Below are 18,869 nucleotides of genomic sequence, written 5' to 3'. Positions count from 1 at the left end.
GAGGAGTGGAATCAGAGCCGAGGGAAATGGGAGGGAGAGTCTGGCAAGGATGAGGGGAGGCGCTCGGCGTTTCGAGGGGGAACAAGGGCCGCGATTGGGAGTCATCCAACAGTCTCGATCTGGTGGGGAGGCTCGGAAAACCCTCAGTCACTGCCAAAGTGTGAAAAGATATTTTCTCTCTTTTTTTCCCCCCCTTCTTCCCTTTCTTAATGTGTCCATGTGTGAGGTGGGAGGAGGGTATTGTGATGGGAATTTGGTGTCAAACATCAAAACCTTTTTATAGCCTTCGTGAGCCTCCCGGGCAAAATATTGTACTTGGCCCCCCGGCGTTTCTAGGCAGGAGAGTCGGCAGTCAGCTGAGGTCCTGTCCTGCTCTGAGTCAGTGGCTTGGCTTGGTCTTTCAGCCTGTTTTTATTCCTAGCATTTCCTATTCCCCACTAGATGGGACTGAAATAGTAAGATGCTGTCAGCTTTGTTTAAACTTGTAAACAAATCCAAATGTTTGAAGAACGCAACTTTGGAAGTCCATGTTGAGTCATACGGGTGTCAACGTGGGCTACTATGTTTATGTCAACATGGATTTAAAACTGACCCTATTTACTTTCTTAGTACATGTTATTGATGCATGATTCATCAAGGCACATTATTAAAACGTTTTTTTTTTAAATATATTTCATCAGAATTTTATAACTTGCTCTGACTTCTCTTTCTGTTTGATTCACCCAGAGTAATGTTAATGTAATATTATGTATTTCGATGTATTATAACTATTTAGACTGTTTCAGGGTACTGTCATTGTTGATGTAATAATTGAATGACAGTCCATGCAATAATTGCTATGATATTAAGAAACAAACCAATGTGGGCTGTTTTTTTACTCTTAGAAAGTTTTGTACCTACCTTTAGGAATACAACAGGGACATCTTTGTTCCCTTAATTACCCGAAAGGGTTCATAATAGTACCTTAAGGATACATATTAATACTCTCTAAGGTACTAATGTGCACCTTTTATGGGTGAATTAAGGTAGAAAATTGTTCCTTTAACAGTTCTGCCGCTGTTGTACTCCTAAAGGTAATATTTTCTGACATTGAGAGACAATTTTTATCGCCTTCACAGTCGACAACAAGCTCTCATTCATTTTTATATGTCATGCCCACTATTCATGATCCAATCAATTCCAGTTTTGCCACACATTATTAACTCGTTGGGGGCTTTGTTTCACTCAACTTTCACGCAAATATGTGACATTACAGAACTAAACAGGGTTGTGAATATCCCGTCATGTTGACTTTGAAAGTTAAAGTGCCTTTCTGTCAATTTAATGGTTTGCCAGCATAAATAATAAGGTCTTGTGCATGAGTTAAAACAAACTTCTTGTTTGTACAGCATGTTCGGAAAAGTTACTTTTCATAGTTTTGATTTCGTTTGGCAAGACTCTCCCAATTAGTCGTAGTTGGATGGTGAGTGGATTTTTGTAATGAGCTGCAAACATTTTATTAGCAATTATTGAAACCCTGGACAGGAGTTGGGGTCTTGAAGTATGCACTTGCAAAAGCTTAGTTTACATTGTGGTTTGGATCCGCTCCTGTCCTTCACTTGGACGGCTGTGCGAGTTAGATACAGCGTGAGAGAGAGAGAGAGAGTGGACATCTCTACTTCATTCCCTGCATTCCCCGGAGCCTTTCCCCTCCTCACGTGTCTTTTTCTATCTCACTCTTCCTCACTATCTGGGGCCCGAGAAGCTGAATTTCTGCCAATAGAGGCGTGTGTTCAGTTTGGGGCTCTACTCACACAGCAGGAGTTTGCTGGGACCACCTCAACGGATTTCCACCAGTGACCCCTGTGACCTCTTCCCCTCATCTCTCGCTGCCCCCCCCCCCCCCCCCCTTCCTTTCCTGTTCCAGCTTCTGGAAGCGCTTTAATCATTTTTGCTCTGAGCTAGCGACCATAACAGCTGCCTCAATAGGTGCTCCGGAGATGAGAATGTGAGAGGCAAAAGATTGAAATGGCAGAGAGATAGAAATGTGTAAGAGAAAGCATTGGGGAAAAACACAATTATAATAACATGGTGTACCTCATATGTGTCTATATGGGTTTCCACATATTAGAGAGATTAAATGTTCTACTGATTTCTGTTTTATAATTTGAAGATTAATATGTTGTAGCTTGTGGGGAAAATTGTATTGCCATAATTTACCTCATATGGAAACTTGTTTCCATCTAAAAAAATGAACAATGTTATTGTGAAATAAAATTAAGCTAAGAAATAGTCACATTGGTAAAATATTGAGTTTCACTTATGAGAAACAGTGTCGCAATTTGTGAGAAATAAAGTCTCAATTACCTGGAAACTGGCTTCTATAACATCACGACACTGTATCTGTTTTCCCTATAATCTGTATTTTTATGGAAGCCCATTCTGTGAAAAACTTGTAAATCTTAATTATGACATACTAAGTCCTTGTTATGAGATAAGTTAAAATAAAAAAACAACATACTTATTGTGACTTGTCATAATGTCGACTTTTCATCTTATAAATTACTTTTTATATTATCATTTTTACTTTTCATCTCATAAATATGATTAGGTTTGTTGGAATTAATTTAGACTTTTTATGTCATTATTATGTTTTACCTAAACTATTTCTTCTTTCTTATCTGGCTGAAATTGGTTTCTATAGATACATTTAATGTGGAACAATTATTCAGAACAAGTTTGTGAAACATTCTGTAAAACACACACTTTATTTCTAATTGACCAGAACCCATGCATGTTGTCTGAACATGCCGTGCCATTGGTTGAGGTTTCCAAAGAATGACCTTCAAGGTTTCTGATTGGCTAATATAAGCTACAGTGTGTGCATGGTATTCCAATAAAAGCTTTACTTACAAACAGAGGGAAAAAAACAAGTTTCAATAATTTTTTTTTTTTTAAAGTCATATTTTTTGGTTTGTTTGTTAACTATGACATTAACAGCACATTGCAATCATTTGTACTCAACAGCTATATCTTATAATTGGCACTTAATTAATCAATCCATAATGGCAGTATCAATGCTGGCGTGGTGCTGTAATGTGAACAAATAAAGGAAAAGTGGGAGAGGGAGAGTGTGAGGAAGACAGGAAACCTTTGTGTTTGGATGAACAGGATAAGGTATGTGACATACATTATTGATGGTGACACCTCTGCGACACAAGGCCTTTATCATGATATGGCCGTGTGCTAGGGAAGCGGTTCACATAGAGGGTTGCGCACATACATTCTTTCACTGACGTCCAGGCATATGCAGGAAATTTCCATGACAACATGTTACAGTCACTTTAAAGCATAAACTCTACCTCTGCAGTCACTCTTTATAACACAAACAGAAAGTATTTTGAACAATGTCTGGGCCTTTATATATGTAATATATTTGTGTGTGGGTTTTTTTTTTTGTGTGTGTGTGTGTGTGTGTTAGTATATATAGTGCATGTAAATATTTTATGTAATATATATTATTTTGAAATTATGAAGTATTGACTAATAATAAAAAAATACTATTTATAATATTATTATTAATGAAATTAGAATTATTCATATATATTTTTAATCATTTACCGTAATATCATATTTGGTGTTTATTTATTAATATTTTATCATTATCATTGTTATAATTTATTCAGTTGACAGGCAAACTACAAACGTGTATACATTGTGTTTACATTATTATTAATATTATGGAAATAACAAGTTTGTTGACCAATTTATTTTTCTTTTTTCTATTGATTGAGTTGGAATATTTAGTAGAATAGAAACCGACTTTGGCAAGGAGATTGAGATCTATAAACCCATATTTTAAGTATTTAACGCATGGGATTGGACCAATTGAGGTGTTGACTCAGTTCCCAATAAAGAGCACAGAGCCTCAAGAGCAGGAAAAAAAACCCTCAAAACTGGAAAGTTTTGTGAAACTGAATTAAAAACCTGAATTTCTGTGCTGACCCCCGCCACCCCTCTCCCTTCTCTTCCTCTCTCCTTTGAGAGACTCTGGGAACTGATTTCACTTCAAACAGCAGAGGCTCCCAAACGGACCAGATCCAATTTGTCTGCGCTTTTCTTTCCCTCCAGAGCACCCCCACCCCCACCCCCACCTCCCAAAAAAAAAAAAAACCTTTCTAACAAAAGGCTGCTTGTCCTGCCAGGAATTTTCCACATTCCTTGCTCTGGCAGACATTTTTCTCTTCTACAAAGGGCCCTTCGGCAAATTCCCCCTAATCGCAGGGTTTAGCCCGGCTCTGATAGGTGGCATTCACAGCACTGTTTGGTTGGGGAGGGTGCTTCATTTGGAGTCCGAGAAGGGATGTGTGAGCGGAGCGGTGGGTAGGGGTGCTTTCAGACCCAGAATCCTTTCAGATTCGGCCGAACCGGTGAAGGCATTCCACGGGAGATCACAAAGCCAGTGCTGTGGCCCTGTACCCTGGAGATGTCTGGCTTGTTTTCCCCACTTCCACCTCCAGTTTAACAGAACATGTGGCCTTTATTCATAGGAGCAGAGGGGGTGCAGTTACTGGGTGGCTCGTCTGTGGGGTCCGCCTCTAGTGAGGGAGTCCTTGGATAAGTTTGCCTCATCAAATCAAGCAGAGTGTTTTTTTATGTTTCCTGTCTTTGTGGAATTCTTGTCAGCAGCCCTAAGGAGACTATGTTCAAGTAAGGGCTTTTTTTTCTCCACAAACGCAAAACATATGTTAGCCATATAAGTTTAAAGCAAATGTGAGCTGCATTCCATTTTTCTAAACTTTCCCTCTTTATTTTACCAGGCAGTCAGGTAAAATGAATATGGGCAGGAAAGGGTCTCATGTGCTGTACCATGTTAAAGTGCCTCTGTAACAGTACGCATTTGGACATTCATAGGCTCAGATGTAACCTGCAGACCTTTTCTGCTTATTTTGAGGGAAAATAGGAACAAATGTCTGCTCATTTAAACACATGAAAATTTATTGTATGAAGCTGAGAGCACTACACTAGGGATGCACCAACATTTTGTAAGCTGAAAATGCCAACACCAATGGTTTTCAGCCAAAATTTGCAACAGAGCAAATTACAGATACTTTGACAGAAAAACAAACAAACATGAACTTATATTTTGTATGACAAAATCAAGCAGTTTTCAGTTTAAACAAAGTAAAATGTAGTATTATTTATATGCTATTAAGGCCTGGGTATACTTCATTTTACGTGTTCCGCTTCGTCTCGCGCACAGTTGAGCGCGCAAGCCTTTCAAACTAAGTATACTCCTTTGGCCGTGATTTAGTTAACGATTTTAGTTAACTAATGTGTATCATCTCTGGTTAGGTGGAAATGAGAGTATCAAATTTGTACAAATTAGCCAAACAATGTATAAATTAACTTGCCAGGGGTGGGAGAATTCTGGCCCAATTCTGAGTTTTCTGAGGACTTCTGGTGCATATTCTCTTTAGGTCTAATCATTAATAAAATGGTTAAAATGGTGCTTATTTTACTGTTCATACTTCCACCTGGTGTAGATGTGCTCAGCGAGTTTATACTCCTCAAAAGTATAGTCCTGTGGGATAAAGTTTGCATAAATATAAAGAGAGTTGGTGTGGATGTAGTGCAGCATCAATTTTAAATAAAATTCTTGGTTTTTGCAGATTCATTTAATTGTTTATTCAACTAATTGTTTTATTAAAGAAGCTTAAAGACAAAAATGTAAGGTTTCCCAATGTAAAATTCCACCTCATACTAAGACATCAAATCTAAAGAGATTTCAGATATAGATGTCCTCCGTTTTTTTGTTGTTATGACAAAGATTAAAATATCCCAGGGGCAGTGAATGAGAGAGAGAGAGAGAGAGAGAGAGAGAGAGAGAGAGAGAGAGACATAAACATCTCCAGTGCATTTCTTGTAAGAGCAGAGAGGGATTCCCCACAGTGCAAAGCTTTTAGTAAATGACTCTTGGCGCAGAGAATGGTTTTGGTAAGACATGCCAGGTCCTAAGAGCAGTAGCTTGGCTTTGCTCTGCTCCGGCACGCTCTGTTCTGGAGCTGCCGAGACGTGCAGCTGCACGCTCCCAGGTTTTTGTCCCCAGGTACCTGTGCCAGAGGCTGACTTGCAACCATTACATAATGTCTTTGTGTAACTGGCCCAAAGACCTCTTTGCATTCTTTAAGAATGAAGCATCTCTTAAACCATGTCTACCAAACATACTTTCCAGTCATCAATAATTTATTTGAAAGATCCTCCCTCCATTCAAAGCAGGATCAGAGACCATGGCAGCAAGAAAACATTTCTACAACAATATGAATCACCTTTTGATGCAGAATGTGTACTGGAAGATTATTCGAAATCCGAGTATTTGCTGGAGTATTTAATGACAATAATCTTAACAAGAAGAGAGTTTGCCACGCCATTTTCTTCCTAAGCCTCAAGATTTAGATGCTAAGTTAAGGAATTGTGGGTTTTCTGGTCCAAGAGTACACCCACACATCCTTCTCTTGGAAAAATCTCAGACCCGCTTCATCATTTTTGGAGAACACACTGACTGATTGTGTCGTCAAGGTTAGCACAACTTTAAAAGAGGCCGCCAGTCCAGACAGGATTTAATTGGATGTCGAAGATGTTGCTTATCTTATTATTTTAACTCCTCAATAAAAAAAGAAATGTCTCGTACTGAAAAGGGAGGAATTGTGCCTGAAGTAAGATGTAGTACTACCTATTTAAAGAAACATAAAAGGTATAGTTCAGCCAAAAATGAAAACTGAATCATGATATTTCTCGTTGTTCCAAACCTTTTTTTAAACAAATAAAAAATATTATGGTGATTTTTGTGTGAACAACTCTGTTATTCACTTCCCAACAGAAAAAAAAGAAGGATGCCACATTCTTTTCTACCATTTTGCCATTGTTTTTTATTTTGGAGATACTGTTCATCAGTGTTATCATTCCTGAGCGCAGTGGGTGTCTCCGTTTTCCTTGTTTCAAGGCATGCGTAACTCTGGCTGGAAAATAATTCACAGTAGAACTTGTTTCCAATGTGGCGGGTTGTGGCAAGCAATGAACTCCGAGGCCAGTTGGCACTGCAGTGTTGAGAGCTTGGAAACTCACTCTAACTGGTGTATTGCTCATTAATCTGTCACTTCAGTGAGAAAAGGCTTGAGATTCCATCAGGATGTGTTTAGATTCTCATATAGGTGCATTTCTTTAAATGTGAGATAGAAGCAATGTGGAGTGTGCAAATCAACCTGTATATTCATATAAATGGTTTTAATCAAAGCTGTGACCACCAAAAACATCGAGTGGTCAACTGGAATGGGTTTTTGCATTTGGTATGCAGTTACATCTTTGGCTTTAAATGCTGTAGGACACTTCTGGTCACAGTCAATCACGCCAACTGCAATGTAGCCTCACATTTTTGTGATGCACGCTGAATGTGACTTACTTACAACTTAAAATAATATTTAGGCAGTTGCTCTGTTCTCATGTTGGCATAAAAATTGAATGACCTTAACAACCTCTGCAGAGTGCAGTTTCTGTTCGCTTGTAAACGCAAGCCTTTACATTGGAAGTTCACCTACTGAAAAGCAAAGCTGTTCAAATGTCACTGCAAATGGTTCGGCATTCCTCCATTTTAACAGCCTTCATATTTGCACATGGGATCTAATTTGAAACGTATATGTAAAAACTCTTTGTTGTTAAATTATTTTTATTCATGTGAATTAAATGATTTGTTTATATACCACAGACAAGGCTTTGACGGTACGCTCACAAATAAGAGCAATTAAGTCTTCTAAAATTAAATGAGTGATTCTCAACAAGTAAAGAATGGATAGGATTTCGGCTGATATAAACATTTATATATATAAAAATACAAATAAATATAATATAGAAATACTAATATATACAACAAATATATAAAAATATATTTTAATATATACAAATATTTGATTAAATTATATCATATCATTAAAATGATATATACCTGCTTAGTTTATAGCCACTAAGCAATTCATATTTTTAATGTAGGTCCTGAGGTCATTAATCACATTTCCACATAACCTTTCACAGCATTTAACTCGATACACAACTAAAGACAGTGTTCACACAAGAATATGAGCTTTTCACACCAGTTAGTTTCCCTGGTCACTGAGCATGCCTTCCTACATTAAATCCAGATCCGTACAGAGCAGAGAACAGAAGAGAAACATGCCACCTTATACACAAACAGTGAGGAATGAGTTGATTTATGAGAGTTTTTGTCCACAAGGTATCTAATAAGACATTTGGATATGCAGGACCTGATGGCTAAATGTATCTCTAAACGATTACCCCAAATTTACCGCTGGGACACAAATAGTGTCTGAGAGCTTTTTCCATGTCACCTGATAGCCTATATCCGATGGAGTCATACCCTCCCCTTATTTGGTCCTAACTAGATGTATAAAAGAATGATTTTATGCTTATTTTTGTGGTACCTTCCTTTTATCCAATTATAAGTAAAGTAAATATACAATTTAGGTCAAATGTATTCTTTTTTTTACTGTGGCCCAATCAGAACATACCCAGTACAGGACACACAGATTAGGTTATGGAGAGCCGTTTTTCTGACACTGGCTGTTAGTATTGATCTGTAGAGAAAAATCCGCTCTGTGGAGGGCTCTCTGAAGATGGCTGTTGGGTCTTCAGCTTTTTAGGAACATACATACTCTTTTAGTGCATGTCATGCACAGCAGCACCAGAGAGTCCCACAGTCATCCAGCTCTCCTCTAGGCCTCATCTCACCCGAGTTTGCAGAAGTGATTTGGTGTGTCAGGGTAATGACTTCAAAGAGAGAGCTCAGTCTTGTGAAAGACAAGTCTGTGGTAGAAGGGCAAGAGGGGTCTGGGTTTATGTGTGCCTGGTAACAAGTTCAGTGCCAACAAGAAATGGGTCTTTCATATGCTTGAGTTTTTGGTACAACGGTGCAAATTTGGTGCTTTTGTGCATGTACAGTATCATTAGTGATGTAACACAGTGCAGTTTTGACATCCTGGGTCATCTGTTAGTCGTAAAGTGCAGATGGCATCTTGTATTTCATGTGTTTGTAAATAGATGCAATCAGGAAGGTGTTGGAATTCTCCTCCTCCTCCATATCTATTGCCGCCTGCAAAGTATATTTGTGTTCCGTCCATCCCATTTGGAATGTGTGCATCATTTTCCCAATTTCCCTTTATCGCCAGCTGCATTCTTCGCCTGCTTCCATCCGGTGTTGACATTTACTGTGTTACAGCCTGATAGCATTCTAGGGAGAGCTGGCACAAAACACACCAGCTGCTCCCAACAATCCCAAATGGTGTGTGTGTGTGTGTAATCGGCAGTGGTTGGCTTTGGTTCCAAACACTGGACTCTCAGGGTTTTATTTTTGCCTGGCTCTCAGAACAGCGGAGGACTCCTCAGCTGTCAAGCTCCGGTCTTAGAAGCACTTCCTGTGGGGTGGCAGCACTTAGCGTTTATGATGTAATGCGAGTAGGGCACAATCTGGGCATTGTATACTGCAATCTTGGCACTGTGGAGGCACTGCTGCGTGCATCCCTGTATGTGCACATGTGTCCTATCATTCTTAATACTATTTAGGGATAAGTGTTTTGTCGTGATCTCATTGTATAAATTTAAAAATACATTTAAAAGTATTTTAAGGAAAATACTTTCTCCTGTCATGGTTTCAGTGATCTTAAATCATTAATAGGAACTATGAGTATGTTTATGTTCCTAATGCATTAATCAAAATCCAAATGAAATGTATTCTCACTGTGGCAGTTATTTATTGCATTCATAAAGTCATTGTTTCTCTTTTTGTCTTTCAGCCACAGCAAGTGGTTCAGGAAAAGCCCGCTCAGGTATGTCAAATAAAATCTTGCACCATGTATAATTAATACAGCAGGTTGACATGCACATATAAATGTATATTATATGAAAGTCCAATTGGCTAGAAGGGGATGGCAGCTTGCAGAACTATATTGAGGATGATTGTCTGAGGAAGGGTATTGGCTGTTTGGGTTTACAAAGTCCTCAGAAACCCCAAGTTTGTGAAATGGGGACATAATTCTGGTTTGATGAGAGACCTGCATGGTTAAGGCTAATGTAAATCCTATAGCACTATGTGTGGAATCCCAGTCTTCTTTGGTTTCATCCGCTCACAGATGGATATGCAATCTGGCAGACGGGATTAGTTTTGAAGAGTTGCCCCTTTTTTCCTCTCTTGTCAAAATTCCTTCAGCGAATTAACAATGGAGTCGACTCTAAAGTCTCTGTCTGTGCGCAGCGCTGCTTTAATGTGCTCAGGAAGAAAAGAAAGACAGCAGTCTGCCTATATGCTGGCTGCTAATGTGAAAAAATTAAAATAAATCTAACCGTATATTTACTTTTTATCGACACTTTCTATATTTATATATGTAATTATTCGTTTAATTAGCATACCATGCAATTAATTCAGTTACTTTTTTATTAATTGACATCTCTGTATAAAATATTAATAAACAACAATTATACCTATTCACTGTTAAAAAAAATAATGATATTTTGAAAAAATTAACTCTGACTCTGTGTGAAAATGCTTTAAATATTCATATATTTAACTTTCTCATGTCACCAATGCTGACAAAATGCCATCACTTGATTTAATGATGTTTGCTGAGTTGATAGTATAGAGTAGAAAGACCCAAAGAAGAAAAGACAACCGGGCAATTTCTCACTCCCCCACACAATCTTCCACACATTTACCAGGAATCTGCTCACCTCCTCTTGTTCGCTGGTGCGGACCAGTTTACAGTGTGAATGCATAACTGAGGCCTGATTTGATGCTATGTGGGAACGCACAGACCCTGATGGCTTTGCGGCATACTGGAGGGTCCAACATACACGTGCTCACACACACTGCACTGCTATCTATAGGTAGTCCGAGATGGTATCTCTGATATGGAAGGCAAAACTACCGGCACTTGTTTAAATAAATGTTGAACAAACATTTTTGGCCACTGTTTTTTAAGCATCTCACACCATGAGGATCCATTATAAGTTTAAACTTTTAGTCACTTTTAAAAATGTCTCATGTCAACGCATGTGCCTTAGCCTAATTAATCAACACATTGATCACGCAACCTACTGACTAATCTATGTTATGTTGTTTTGCACATCTCTAATAATACTACTAATAGTATTGTTTTTGTTAATATGGTGTGTTCAATTTCCCTAAACTTCAAAGGGAACCAACGATCCGCCATAAACCCAAAACAGGGGGGTTTAATTACTATCGCTGAACCATCTTTTCTCCTTGTTGGTGATGGTTAAACCAAGCGTGTGGTAATCCTACTTTTTCAGGAAGCAATGCATGAGAATGTCATTTAACTATTTAGATAAAAAAAGAGGAATGTTCAGAACAAATCCATACAAAAGAATTTTAGAATTCCTAAAAATGTATCACTTAAAATAGAGCAAACTGCCAAAAGAAATCTGATGTTCCATTCAAGCAAATAAGAACTAAGCTGGTATTTTCTGGTCTGTGTGGCACTTCAGTTGGAAGCACGATTGGTGGCTGGGGGTGTCGGAATATGATTAAAGAGTTTTCTTTTTCTTTCTTCATTCTTTCACTCGCCCATGTCACACATGGTAGCGCTTAGCTGGTCCTTCACAGCTGAAGTGTCTGCCGCACTAATGAATGGAGTTTGGCTCTTATAATGCAGACAGGCTTTTGCCACGGCCTTTCCCCTGAATGGGAGCAACACAGCGGCTTGGGAAAAGAAGAGGGTTATAAATTGTGTCAGTTAGCCTTTCCAAATAAAATGAAGCCATGTGGAAAATGAAATCCATTTCATTCTGAAAAGTGCCCAAAGCCAAGCGTCTCCCCAGCCCCCATTCAAAGCCTTTCAATGGTGGTCATCCTGGCAGCAGCTGTGGGACGTTCACTGTCTAAGCTCATGAAAAAAGAACATTCGAAACCAAAACAATAACAAAAAAGGAAAATATAAATGCTAATAATGGCACTATTTCAGCCTGTCTGGGTGCTTTCAGTCAAACATTTGCACACAGCCGTGTTCTGCTTTGCAGCAGTCTTTTTGTGGTGACTGATGAGCAACCACTGTTGTGTTTTGTAGGAAGAAGAAGAGGAGGAGGAGGAGGAGGCGGAGCCAGAAGAGGACTAAGCAACCACAGGATTTTACCTCTACCTCATCCAGCTGTCAGCTCTCTCCAAGGGAAAAGACTGCCTTGACCACTTATTATTGACTTCACACTTTTCGTTTGATCGTTTTCATTTGTTTATTTTCGTTTTCCCTCATTCGTTTATTTTGGTCTGGCTTCGTTTTGTGATAAACACACACAACACCTCAGAGCGCAACCCGAAAAAAGACGCAAATGCAAACAAACATCTTGCAGATGACAATTGGAGCCGCCTTGCTGTTTCCACTTCCCACAAACTGTTGTAAGCACAAAGGTGCAGGGGTTAAACACACAATATGTGCTACAGCTGTTCTTTTTTGCCACACACACTCTTGTTGACTGATTTTCCAGGCTACATTGGAGGTGAAACTGTCTGGTTTTGTCATTCAACATGTAGTGCTTCCTATATCTGGGTGGAGCTTTGAATGGACACACCCATTCGCACAAGAACCCCCTTTTTTACAGTACGGTACCACCAAAGACAGTTAAAATAGACCATTTCCCTTCTCTGTCCACTTCATTTTGAGGTTTTGACCAAAATGAAAGTGAGCTTTAAAAGCATTTGCCTTAAAACTGCAACCAGAACCTTTACCCTATTAGTTACTGAAGTGGATACCTCAAAAATTATATTCTGTGATTATTTACTGACCCTATCGTTTTTTCTAAATTATGTTTCTTTCGTGGAACACAAAAGGAGATTATACAAAGAATGTCCAAACTGGTCTTTTCTATACACTAAAAAAAAGTGAATGGTGGCTGTCAAGGAAGTGTTTCAGTGCATAACAAAGACAAAGTTCTGTCATGAAGCTTTATATGGCGCAGGCTGATTGGTCCTTAACTAAATGTGTTTGCGATCACATCGTTATCTACATAGCGCAGCTGATTGGTCTCTGTGGCATCAGCAGCCAATGAGCTTGCTTCTTAACATTCAAATACTTGGCATTGTTTGCTGTTAGCGGTCTGCAGCTCGCTTTCAGAAGCCCTCCACCTTCCCTAGCTCCACCTGTATAGATCTTGAATTACAATTTATTTTTCACCCAAAGCTGTCCTATGATTTGAAATATAGTGCATGAGTCATACGGACCACTTTTATTGTGCTTTTTTGTAGCTTTCACCATTCATTGTATGGAAAAGAGCAGCGTGAATATTCTTAAAAACATCATGCTTACAGAAAAAAAGAAAGTCATATGGGTAGTGTTGGGAAAAGTAACTTTTAAAAGTAATGCATTACACTATCTCACCTCGGCTGGGCTTGTTTGTTGGTTAAATAACAGAATAAATAAATAAATAAGATAAGTTCTATTTTTGGCAAATGTAAAGTTTCATTTTTTGTGTTGCTTATTTGAATAAGTAACTCAAATATTGTATTGTAAATGTAATAGTAATGCATTACTTTACCAGTTACTTAAAAAGAAATCTTATTACGTAACTTGTGTTACTTGTAATGCGTTATGGGTTTAGAACGAGTAAATAATGACAGAATGTTTATTTTTGGGGTGAATTATCCCTTTAGTATCAAATCCATGTCCCTCATGTCCTTGGTGGTGATTTTTTTTTTTTTTTCTCCCAAACTGATTACTGCAAACATTAAATGTATCGGTGGGAGACCGTTTTTATCATTACTACAGAACAGTAGTTCTACTGTACATACCTTCGTGACTTTGGCTTTGCATAATTAACATACGTGTACATAATTGAGTTTTTATTTTCTTGTATGGCATAGCTTTAAGAACATAATTTTTTGACAAATTCAGTGAAAGGGAAATGTATCAACTCAGTCAAGACCTAAACCTCAAGAAACACCCAAACCACAGGAACAAAACCACACTATACCTCATTACACACAAAAATACCTGAACCGCAGCGACGGGCGTCGAACGGTATTTGGCGGATCCTAAAGTACGCCAGCGCTGTCACCAATGCAATATCTCCTCACCGTTTCAAAACTACCTCTGATTTCTTCAACCAGCAAACCAGCTCAAAAAGACGCGCGCTGCTGTAGAGTTCTCATTACAAAGCAGGGGATGGCAGCGAGTGCCAATGTTGAAAGCGACCCTTGTCTAAGGGCAGGCGAACGCTCTGCAAATGTTTTTTGTGAGAGTCGGGCAGGTAATAACTGAATTCTGAGGTCTGTAGTCAAATGTAGAACTAATCATGCAGCTAAGGGAAAAAAATTACTGTGTTTGTTCTAGTTAATTTTCTTTTTTCACATCAGCATATATCTGACATTTGTAACTAGACACTCTGTCTCTGCAGCTGGGATGTCTGTTTTAAATTTTTAACTTGAATATATATTTTGTACTGATTTACTCAATGGTTTCTAAGGATCAAGTGCTTGTATGACACTAAATGATATTGTTGCGAATTAATTTCTCTTTTCTCTCTCTATTTTTTTTCCCCTCTCCACTATTGCTCTGAATTTTTAGTTCCCTATGTACTATTCAGATATGTACCTCAAAAAGAAAAGGATAAAAATGGACTAATAATCAGCTGACAAATACCTACCTCCAGTCTTGAAAATGGAAAGTTTATTTTTTTTTTGGTTGTTGCCTGGTTTCTTTCAGTACGGATTCAAATGATGTGTACTGAAAAAGACTTTAGGACTGCACAAAATCCTGTTTTACAAATTAGATTTTTGTTTCATTTTAGTTCAGCTGGGAGAAGGTGCTAAAAGAAAGCAACTACACACACACACACATACACACATGCACACACAAAATACACATCACATGAAAAACTAAAAAAACAACAAAAGAAACTTGAAACGCTCTTTCAGGTTTTGAAAAAATATGTTCGGGTTTTGTATATTGCATATATGAATATGTTTTTGAAAAATTAGTAGATATTGAGATATACTTGATTAGCGTTTTTTTTTTTGTGTGTACTTTACACAAATGTGATTTTCTTTTCTTGTATGGTTCAAACAGATGTATATGTAATGCTTATGTAGTGAAAGAATACACCTTTTCAGCCTGTCACCATGAAAACCTTAAGAAATGTTAACATGGTAATCTCAACTGGGCCTGAGGTAGAGCCTCAGAGGAAGCTAATGGAACTGTTGGCATGCCCCTTGAACTTACAATGGCATGTAATGACCGTCTTTATATGCGGCAGCTTGGCTTTTGCCACAAACCAACATTAAACGTTGCTCAAACACTGTAATGCTACTACCTAAATGGTTACAGTTCTTGTAAAAGTGTCAGTCTTCGAATCGGACCGCTTCTTTACTCTCCTACGAGTTCAACAGATGTAACAGTCACTCGCTTAAGTGGAAGGACGGCGTGTCTCGACTCGACCTCAGCGGTTGTTGCTTTTTAACGCTGTTTTGAGGTCGTTTTCAGTAGATCGGCGTATAATGGCACTGTTATAGCAGAGCGATCTGTCATAAGGTGCACCGCTTTCAGCCCTGAAACTTGGCATTGTGTTTATATGCTTCCTATGTTGGTTTGAATGTGTATCCACAGGAGCCACTGTTCATGTGCTTTCAGCTCTGGGTGTCTTAATGAAGATGAAGTTGTATTTTTTATGACAACATGTTCTAGTACAATCGAATACACTTTTCTACCTCCAAGAGGGCCTCCTGTTACCTCATTTTTCAAACTTACTATCTGCTTAAATTCAGGTGCCTGAGTCCAGAGAGAACGGCGTAAAGTTTTAAATTTATATATAAATAAAATATATATTCATAGTTTATTTTTGTGTGTTTTGGGGGGGATTTTTTTTATATAAGACTGTACCTCTCTGCCTCAGCCACAAGTTAGGTAAGACTGGACAATTTGACTTGTTTTTAAAACGTCTTACATTATGCAATGTTTTGTCATTTCTGCAGCTGTGGAGATGGAAAAGTATCACTAGGTGTTTACTCTCAGCTTTCTTCACTTGATATAACTTGTTTTGCTAACAATTATGGCTGTTTCACTTAGTATTGCTGTTTGTGATTTCACTTAAAATTGCTTGCTTGTTTAAACAAAAAAAAAAGGACAAAAAAAGAAACGTATTAGAAAAAAAGTCCTCTTTATACATATCCACCTCTTTATTCAGCACAATAAAAAAAGGTGCCTGTGATCATTGTTGTGTGTGAAGTCAGTATTAACACTGCATGCTTTATCGACAAATGTCATAGCAAAATTTGTTACAACCACATCTCCTTCGCATTTATTCATTTGGTTTTATTTACATTGCGTTCAAGGTACTTTCAGTTCTTTGACGCCCCTTTCACACTGACTGTGATTAAAAGGCCAGGTCATTAACCAAATAAACTGAAACAATCAGAATCCATTTGATTTTAGATGTTGGTATGTCAATCACTGTCTGTACTCCCATTGGTCGGTGCATTGTTTCGCTACTCATTTGCATGAAGTTGAGCTCTGCTCACAGTGCTACCGATCTCTGTTATGATGCAGTCACTTTTACCTTTATTCGTAGAAAAGTCGTTGACGAAATCCAGTCATTTTCAGATATTGCATCGGATTTATGTTCTTTGGGACGATTTTGCTGCGTAGACCAAAAAAAAAATTTGATTTGAAAGAGATTTCTGTGTGAGCCTTGCTTAGTGGACATTATTGACAATTAGACCTTTTTCATTAATGTGACTGCGCCTTTTTAAGTTGCAGTTACAGTGATGTTTCAGTGAAATTTTGCAGGCAAAAAAGGGTTCGTTGTCAATGGTGTACCGAAGCACTTTCAAACTGAGCAGCTTTGGTCAGGCAAATTCGCTTGATCAACTTGAACGTGAGAGAAATCTGCATGAGGGACTTTTCAGCCGAAACTCTCGAACTTGCAAATTCCCATTGAAATGAGCTATGGTAAATGTGACCGCATCTTTACTCAAATTGGCGAAATTCACCGTTTCTCTTTGAATATTGATGATATCCTGTTGCTTTCAATCAATTCCAAATGGACAAATTCATGGCCAGCCCTATTTTTTCTCGTTCGAAAAGCCAATATACGTCACAGAAGAAAATACTATCCCAACTTTCATTTCATGCTGACTTTAAGTGTGCAGTAAGGTTCCCACAAGTCTTCAACTGATGTGTTTTAAATCATTTGTCTGAAGAACTTTTCCTTATAGGTCAAATTTACTCTTGCACATTTTATTAGGAACCCTAATTCCTTCCTTAAAGCACACATACACATACAAGCCAGCACTGAAGTGTCACATGTCATTCTAGGGCAGGACAGTGGGACAGCACATTCAGAAACACAGAGGCTATATGTATAAGGTACACAATGTTACGGAATTTAGACGACTGCTTTTTTTTTTTCCCTCCTCCCTCTCCTGTTCCTCTTTCACAGACTCTCCCCCTCTTCCCAATTCCAAAACATCTCTTTAACTCCCGTTCTTTGGTGTACTCACAGGGGACACGTAGCCCACCCTGGAGCCCCTGACCTCTGCTCCGCAGCAGAGTCTGTGAATGGGACGGCGGCCCCCACTTCAAAGTCCCGCCATTCTGTGCACTCTGACAGGGCGCCTCACTCACACCCCTCCTTTGTGCAACTCACCTCGGCTATGTGCCCCAACCCACCAGAGTGCTGAGGATTTGGTTGTTAGTGCCAGCTCTCATCATCAAGCTGCTCAGTAATTCCGCCAGATTGACCCACGTAGAGGGAGGGAGGATTGGGTGGAGAGGGAGTTCACTGCTACCACAACCACGTTCAGAGGTGGTCTTGCCACCTCTTCCTCTTTTCCGTGTAAAGAGGGTCTGCCTTTGTGTGAGAGTGTTTCCCTCCTCTTTCCTGCTCTCTCATTAACAATCATCCAGCTGTTCAGGGACAAGGCCTCGGACAAAAATCTGGTTTACGTACACTTCATTTATTAGGTAACATCTAGATGCACGTCTATTGAGCTTGCAACTCAACAATAACCATATAAATTCTGCTTGCGTTGTAATATGCATAAAACAGAAGTGTTAGCTTTCCTTCCTATTCTTTGTGATGTATATCCTATGAAACAGCTTCTTGAACAAGACTAAAATGATAGGCGGCACTTGATTTTGTCCAACGGGGAATGGATCGGATCGTTTGCGCACAGTATGTAAAGTTAATGTAAACAACAGCTTGCACTGTGTGTGTAATTCACACTAAATCCTGCTGCATTTTTTAAAAACAGTTTTCTATGTAATCATGCGTTAGACTCATTTTGCTTACTTTTTAAGATCTTGCTCATTAGTGCCGTGTATTTAAGACGGCATATCAAGAAGTTCAAGTTTTAAAAATGTATCTCGAGACCTAACCCACTGTAAACCCTAACACTCAAAATGATTAATGGGTTTGAGTAGGGCAAACTTAAATGAATCAAATTAGTTCAATCAAATGAACCTTTGAGTTTTTGGAACTTTCTTTTTCTTTTGAATTCACAGATCTGACACATTTTAAGTAATCTGAATTGTTTAATCGTTTTGAGTTTTATTAACTTGTTTCTTTTAATGTACAAACTTAAATTTAACTAAAACTGGGCTGGGATTTCAGTTAAATTTAAGGGGGGTGGGGGGTTTCCATCATGGCGACGAGTGGAGCATGAGCTTGGTTTGAGAACAGATATGTTAAATGTTCTATGTCGTCGTACTCATTCAGCAATTGGTATGCTATCAAAGCATTGTTAATGATCAAGTTAGCATTTACTGAATTGGCTAAAGCTTGCCAAGTTTCCTCTACAAAAAAATATTTCTGTTGAGATTACA

The 18,869-nt window shown here is 38.5% G+C and overlaps 1 protein-coding gene across 2 annotated transcripts in view; it reads left to right on the top strand.

Annotated features, from left to right (window-relative positions):
- hmga2 (high mobility group AT-hook 2) overlaps positions 1-16,235 on the top strand; it is a 29,415-nt gene extending 13,180 nt beyond the window's left edge. The window contains exons 4-5 of one of the 2 annotated variants that reach the window (XM_079622899.1): positions 9,840-9,872; positions 12,126-16,235. In XM_079622899.1, the coding sequence (XP_079479025.1) occupies positions 9,840-9,872; positions 12,126-12,173 (81 nt within the window). In that variant the 3' untranslated portion in view covers positions 12,174-16,235. The remainder of the gene's footprint in view (positions 1-9,839; positions 9,873-12,125) is intronic. The other variant, XM_079622900.1, reaches the window with a different exon arrangement.
- Positions 16,236-18,869: the final 2,634 nt, after the last annotated feature.

Source organism: Phoxinus phoxinus (assembly GCF_949152265.1).
Source record: "Phoxinus phoxinus genome assembly, chromosome: 9".
Lineage (NCBI taxonomy): Eukaryota > Metazoa > Chordata > Actinopteri > Cypriniformes > Leuciscidae > Phoxinus > Phoxinus phoxinus.
Note: the sequence above shows the minus strand (reverse complement) of the source record. Positions and strands in the feature narration are given on the sequence as shown.